Consider the following 7,889-nt stretch of genomic DNA (forward strand, 5'->3'; position numbering starts at 1 on the left):
GCCCCATAGTGTGTGTGTGCGTGCGTGCGTGCGTGCGTGCGTGCGTGCGTGCGTGCGTGCGTGCGTGCGTGCGTGCGTGCGCGCGTGCGTGCACACTCCTGTCTGACCAGCTGTACAGTGCTCAGAGTCGGGGTAACTCGGAGGCAAGGCAGGAGACAGACGGTGAATGTCACATGTGCACGCTTGTTGTTCTTATCTCCTTTTTCCTGTTTGGCCTCTATAAACAAACGTCCCTGTTATTCACTCACACCAGACCCCTCTGTCTCTCCCGCTGTTCCCTCTCATTCTCTCCAGTGGTGGGGCAGCGGTGCACAATGGCATTCCGTGGTAAACAATCGGCAGTCGGCTTGTGTATTGCCTTGTTTGCCAGTGGAAGTTTCGGCGGGGGCCTCGAGAGGTCAGTGTGTTTGTAGGTCAGGTAGAGAGGTCAGGAGGCTGGTAAGGTCATGAGATGAGCGCACGGGAAACTTGCTGATTGGATGAAATTCTATAGGAGCCCTGTTTGTAGAGTGAGTGAAAGAGAAAATTCTATTAAAAAAAATAAAAACTTTTAAAATAGCTGACTCACTCAAGCTTGTGGGTCAGTTATACAAAAAAGTGATTCATATTCTATTTTATTTTAAATAGTTTAGATATATGTTTTTAAATTGGGCTTAAGTGGTTGAACAAATCTAGGGAGAATACCTGAGTGTGTTTTGAAGTTTCTTGTTAGCCACTGCGGTCTGGCCTCTGAACACCGAAGGCTGTGATGAACACGTTGACCACCACAATGATGAACACCAGACCTGTGGCCACGTCCTCCAGGATGTTCAGCCTCCAATGTTTGTGTTCATCATTCAGGTTCCATCGTACTGTGGACAAAAGCATGCCACGCGCACAGCCGTACACACACACACACACACACACACACACACACACACACACACACACACACACACACACACACACACACACACACACACACACACACACACACAATTGAAATGTTTACACTTAACAACATACTGGTTGCCTTTAGACAATAAAAGTGTAGATATGTAAACTGCAAGAAAACTGTAGATATGTATAGTGTAGAAACATTGTATATGCGTAGTGTAGAAAAATTGTATAAATGGGTAGTGTATAAACATTGTATATATGGGTAGTGTATAAACATTGTATATATGGGTAGTGTATAAACAGTGTATATATGGGCAGTGTATAAACAGTGTATATATGGGTAGTGTAGAAACATTGTATATATGGGTAGTGTATAAACATTGTATATATGGGCAGTGTATAAACATTGTATATATGGGTAGTGTATAAACATTGTATATATGGGCAGTGTATAAACATTGTATATATGGGTAGTGTATAAACATTGTATATATGGGTAGTGTAGAAACAGTGTATATATGGTTAGTGTAGAAACACAGAAGTCAGCTTCAGGCGCGCCGCCTGAAGCTGACTTGAGCCACGAGAGGCACCGCCGAGCAAGCTTAGACGAACCCCCCCCCCCCACTGTGACATATTTATGGGTACATTGGGTAGTGTATACGGGTAGTGTAGAAACATTGTATATACTGTAAATTTACCATATACTGTACTGTATGGCTAGTGTAAGATACAGTATGTGTAGTGTAGATGTAGATACATTGTAGATGTGTGTAATGTAGAAACATTGTATGTACAGTATGTGTAGTGTAGAGTGTAGTATAGGTATGTGACCTCAGATGTCCCTGACTGAACCCATAAATGTGAATAATGAATGTGGCAAGGAGCGACGAGGGAACCAGAGGTTAGAGGGAAATACGCTTACTGCATTCGCTCATCTTTGTAACAGTGGTTGACACTAAATGTTTCGAGAGCACTTGCCTATCGTTCAGTACTGCAGACAAACAGATGGCTGTTCATTTTATTGGCAGGTAAATATAGTTAGTGTGTGTGTGTTTTGTTTTGTACATTTCATAAGTGGGAGTATGTCCCTAGAGAAGTGCATGGATATAATATGCAGTAAAATGGAGGAGTGATAAATGTTCTGAACCAAAATACACAGACTACCTTTTTTCTTTTCCTTTCAATGTTTTGCTCCAGTAAATTCAGGGCAAAAACATCTGTGAATTGCAGCCATCATGTGATGTGATCCGGTGATTATGCGCGAGTGTGTGTTTGCGTGCGTGTGTGTGTGTTTGCGTGCATGTGTGTGTGTGTTTGTTTGCGTACATGCGCACGCGTGCGCGTGTGTGTCTGTCTATCTGTCTGTCTGTGTGCGTGTGTTTGTGGCAAATTAGCAGAGGTTAAACGGTGCAAAGACCTGTGTGTCTGCCCTGCCTGTGGGGTGGGGTGGGGTGGGGTGGTGGTATGTAGGCCATTCACGGCATGCACCACTGACTCCAATAGAGACAGGACTGGAGCCACCAGAGAGGAAAAGTGTGTGCGTTGGGGGGGCGGGCGCAGGGTACAATGGGCAATGGGTATGAGAATAGTTGAGCAGATGGAGGGAAAGGAAGTATGAAGTGAGGAGAGAGAAAGGGATGGACACAACTATTCAAACATGTTGTTTGAATAGTTGTGGCAGCGGGGGGATCAGGAGATGGATGATCAAAGGGGGGCATGTGAGAGAGAGCGTCATCATCATGTGTGATAACTCACGTGCTGGACGTTTTGACGCCAACTGGATTTGAGCTTCCTGACACATAGAGGCACATATCGGCTGTATTTGGTGCCCCTTAAAACCACTTGAACCCTAGCATCCCTGCTCTGGGCATGTTATAAGAGGCAAACATCTGACGAAAATAGGCAAATATTCTGTGTTTCGACACATTGTGAGCTTTAGATCTACTATTTTTGGCAAAGAGATTTGGTGTGGTACACATTCTAAAAAAAAAAAAAATTACGTAAATCAAAGTTTTAACTACTTAAAGGGATATTTCACTTTCAAAAAAAAATTGGGTCATTTTATCATCTACTCAGGCTTTTGTGAGCCCCCCAGACAGTTTTTAAGTTGCTTGATTCACTATTTAGATATTTGATATTCATTTTATCAGACACGCCCCCTTCCTATACAAACCCATTATAACTTCAAACTAAATTTTTAACATGTTAGATTAATCAAAAACACCCGTCCTTGGTTCTGGTGACTCACCCTGCCCTCCTAATACGCGAGGGGGCCGTGTTTTTTTTATTACTTTTTTCATTCTTTTTTTTATATTTTTGGGCGGTGAAACCGCCCCTATAAGTGAGATTTGGAAAAATGTACATTTTCCTGCGCTGTGATCTGGGCCCAGGAAATTAGTAGAATTATCCTGCGCTGTGATTGGCCAATCACAATCTATTCAGGACTGTGATTGGCCAGTGTCACATGACACATGTGCATAGCCCTATATAAGCAACCATAACTTGAAAAAAACCAAGTATTTGTTTTTTTCAAGTTATGGTTTCGTCCATCATAAAGAGTGTTTCAATAAATGTATTTATCTTTTGTACATGATTGGTTGACTCCATTCAGTATTGTGATTAGCTAGCAAGACACCGCCCACTTCACACAGGGTGTGATTTTTTTATTGTATTTAACTTTTTTCATTTTCCAATAAAAAATAAATGAAAAAACACGGCCCCCTCACGTATTAGGAGGGCAGGGTGAGTCACCAGAACCAAGGACGGGTGTTTTTGATGAATCTAAGGATAGGATAATTCCTTTAACAGGTCCGTTCATGAAAGTCCTTGCGGTCTTGTTTCCAATGAGGGCCTGTGAGCAATTAGGGGTTAAGAGTCTTGCTCAGGGACATATTTCATTTCATCGACACATTTGCTGGCCTGGCCTGGAATCGTACCTGGGGCAACCAGGGCCTCTGGCTCCCTAGGCGGGCTCACTAACCACTCAGCTATGGCCGACCCATCTAACATGTAAAAAAATTAGTTTGAAGTTATAATGGGTTTGTATAGGAAGGGGACGTGTCTGATAAAATGTATATCAAATATGTAAATACTGAATCTGGGGGGCTGACAAAAGCCTGAGTAGACGATAAAATGACACAAAGTTTTTTTGAAAGTGAAATATCCCTTTAACTACTGTGTGCAAGAGTTGTGGCTCTTCATTATCCTAAAATGTATTTTTTTTGTCTACTTCACGCTCACACGCCTACATATCTTCTCTCTAAATATGGAAATAACAGGTTTACTGACCTGATGTTCAGTCTGTCAAAAGAAAATGAACAACACTACTCATGTTACTAGTGCATCTTTCTGAATGTTTCTTGACCACAGCATTTGCTGTCCAGTCAAAGCACACTCACCTCAACTCAACTTCATTGTCACATCACAGGTTTACAGGTGTAAGGAAGTGGGCGAAATTCTGTGTCGAACAAGCTCCATCATTGCATTGTTTCAAGACAGGTGGAAAGAGGTCAGATATCAATATGGGCAATGTGAAATATAAACATTCTGTAAGGTGCATGATATATACATAAGGTGCATGGTTAAAAATAGATGAGGTGGCTAAAAGAGCAGCAGATGTAGCATCTATCATGCACCTTATGTATATATTTCACACTGCCATGTTGAAATCTGATCTGTTTTTCTGTTCCACCTTTCTTGAAAGTGCAATGATGGGAGCTTGTGCAACAAATAATTTCACCGACTCCTTTACACCTGTTAACCTGTAATGTGACAATAAAGTTCAGTTGAAATGAATAACATATTTTTATAAGGTGCATGGTTTAAGGAAAATATCAATACAATGAGGCAGTTATAACAGTTATAACACATATTTGACATGACCTTTATGTATGTAACATAATTTAGACTTTTTTTCTTCCTTTTTTTGGTTCATGTCTTATTGGCCTTTTTTCTGTCTAGTACATGTATTGACATAAAACATACGCATCTGCACACACACACTCAATCACATACATGCACGCAGACGCAGCACTAGCCTCTCTCCCCGCCCCTCCTCCACCAGTGCTGACAGCAGCACTAAAGCCCAGTGAACTCTGACCTGGTGGCAGGTGCCGTTGCCATGGTTGCGGCTAGGGTCTGGAAGGTAATGGGTTGTTTGTTAGGAGACAGTGGACTTGACAGTGCATGGTGAGGGGATTCTGAGGTAAAGGAAACAACAGCTCTGAGGGACAGGAGGAGGACGACAACACACAAAAGGTCAAGTGAAGGTGGACAGTAAAGCTGCAACTACTGATTGTCTTCTTAGCGATTATTCTATCGATTACTTTTTCGATTCGAGAAGCACATTTTTTCCCATAATTTTAAAACGTTATATATCAATGAATCAATATATTTTTTTAATAATCGACTAAACTAATTATTCTTACAGTATTAACCACTTTGCCCTATGTTATACTATTTTTTCCTTTTTTTCTCCAAGATGTTGTTTGGGACCAACCAACCGACCGACACAGCCATCCTAAGAGCCCTGTCGCTGATGGGGCTAAAAGTAGGCCTCAAAAAACAACATTCAGATCTTATAGAAATTGAGTCCCGGACCGGTACTGATTCAGGAACCAGGGCCTATTATGAAAAGCCATAGGGAAGTTTTAATTTTCTCACCCATGAAGATGAGCAGAATCCCGACAACAATCTGCAGACAGATGGAGATGCTTATGAGGGTGATGACGGTGATGTTGTAGGAGAATTGTGGTCCTTGAACCAGCGCTGCCTTCAGCTGGGAGGCGTTGGCCATCAGCAGTGCCACGTCCAGCATGCTTTCAGCTGCGCTCTTCTTGTTGACGTAGTGGTTGATATTCAGAGGGGCTTGATTGTGGCGGGGCCCGTCACCAGTACGCGAATCCTAAAGACAAGGACATGAGTGGACAAAAACTCATTGAAATACCACAAATAACATAACATAACATAACATAACATAACATAATATAAAAAAATATAAGTATAATTGTACAATCTGTCAACAGTGAATATGAGACTGATATGTACAGTACAGTGTCAGCTGGTCTTCCACAGTTATGGTTCTGTACTGTACTGTACATCCTAGTAGTCCATGTGCAAGTGTGCCAGACGTGGTGTGTGTGCCCACATGGTTATCAGATAATGTTTGATTGGCATTATCAAATGTGATGTTCCATAGCATACAATATGAAGTGTCAGGGATAAGGTTTTCCTTCCTTCCTTCCTTCCTGTGAAGGAAGTAAGGAAGGGAGATATGGCTATTAACATACAGGCTGACTTAATTAGTGTAGCACACACCCATTATGGGAGAATGACCTTTGGAAACAGATCCATTAGTAGGCAGACGACATCTTGACACCCTTTCAGTGCCTTTAAGACATGGGGAATATGTATACTATTAGTATGTATGTATGTATGTATGTATGTATGTATGTATGTATGTATGTATGTATGTATGTATGTAAATTATGTATGTACCATATGTATACGTATGGATATATGGATAGATGGATAGATGGATAGATGGATGGATGGATGGATGGACGGATGGACGGACGGACGGACGGACGTACGTACGGACGGACGTATGGACGGACGGACAGACCTTTACTGATGATCATGGGGTATGGACATGCATGTGCACTGTGCAAGGATTGACAGTGTGTTGACTTCCTATTCCTTATCTAAGTGCAGTCCCAAATAGCTATTGAGTTCTTGTGAACCATGCCCTTCACCCGATTCCACTGAATAGTACTATTTGTTGACACTGCACGTCAAAGCAGTATCTTGTGTTTGTAAACATACTGGTGGTGAATGATACTGAGACCAGTAGATTACATTGTGGTGGGTCATCATCATCTGTTTAAAGTCCACTGTCCAGGCACCACTGGGTTGGATTTGGATCTTTGCTATGGCTTTCTTCCACCGGGGACGGTCCATGGCCACCTCCTGGTCGATGCTGCACACTCTCATGTCAGCTGACATGGTCATCTGCCAGTGGGTCTTGTGATAGCAGTGGTTCACAAACAGTGGTGGCGTGCCGTTAGACAAGTCCAGGTGTGCCTTGGGATTTTTAACAACCACGCATTATTATTGCAATACAACTATACAAAAAGTTATGAATATTTGTTTCATGTACTATATCCAGTACTTTGTGTGCACTCATTTCCCTTTGTGTGCACTCATAACCCTAACCCTAACACTAACACAGAGGCGAATTCCCTAAAAAATATTAAATTTGGTGTCCCTAGTTTGGGCATGACATTATCGGCAAATTATTTTTCATTATTGTCTCCGCCAGGCCGAAGGCGTGGCAGAGACTATGTTTTGTACGCTGTCCGTCCGTCCGTCAGTCCGTGTGTCCGTCCGTGTGTCTGTCTGTCTGCGAGCAGCTAATCTCCGGCACCGTTGGCCCGGTGGCAGCGAAACTGTGCAAACACACTCCCTGGATGCCAGAGTAGAACCTCTGCCATGAATCTTTCAGATCGGCCTGTTATAGGAGGCCGATTTTTACAAAAAAGAGTTTATATTACTCCTACAGATTTTATCCAAACATCACGCAAATACACGGTATCTCTATAGTCATTTGATCAAGACGGATCTGTCTGATTTCTCAAATCATGAACGCAGCGTCCAATTGCCGTGAAAGGCCTGAGAAGAAATGGCACCCTTTTCACATTGGCCTATTATAGCGCCACCAGGAGGCCCCAATAACCTACCTGACCTGGTGGAGACCTTTGAGGAGCACTTTTTCTAGTTATATTATGATCTACAAGCTCACAACACATCGCATTGTCTACAAGTGAGCTTGTAGATCTGCTATTTTGATTTGTGAAAGTATGAAATAGTGTTTAAGTGGTTAAATTTTTATTTGGTATTAGTAAATAAAATAAACATTTACACGAGTAATAACACGTGCTATGCAGGGTATTTTTTTATGGATATGAATACATGCATGCCTTGAGATTTTGACTTGCCCATTGCTGTGTCTC

General features: G+C 42.2%; 1 protein-coding gene across 1 annotated transcript; it reads right to left on the reverse strand.

The window, feature by feature from the left end:
* Positions 1–708: 708 nt before the first annotated feature.
* LOC308096549 (ninjurin-1) lies at positions 709–6,882 on the reverse strand (the record flags this gene model as incomplete). The annotated part of the gene is made up of 3 exons (XM_080443966.1): positions 709–851; positions 5,542–5,782; positions 6,736–6,882. 3 exons carry the CDS (start codon positions 6,880–6,882, stop codon positions 709–711), a joined length of 531 nt encoding a protein of 176 aa, XP_080300092.1.
* Positions 6,883–7,889: the final 1,007 nt, after the last annotated feature.

Source organism: Gymnoscopelus braueri (genome assembly GCF_963280865.1).
Source record: "Gymnoscopelus braueri genome assembly, chromosome: 12".
Taxonomy (NCBI): domain Eukaryota; kingdom Metazoa; phylum Chordata; class Actinopteri; order Myctophiformes; family Myctophidae; genus Gymnoscopelus; species Gymnoscopelus braueri.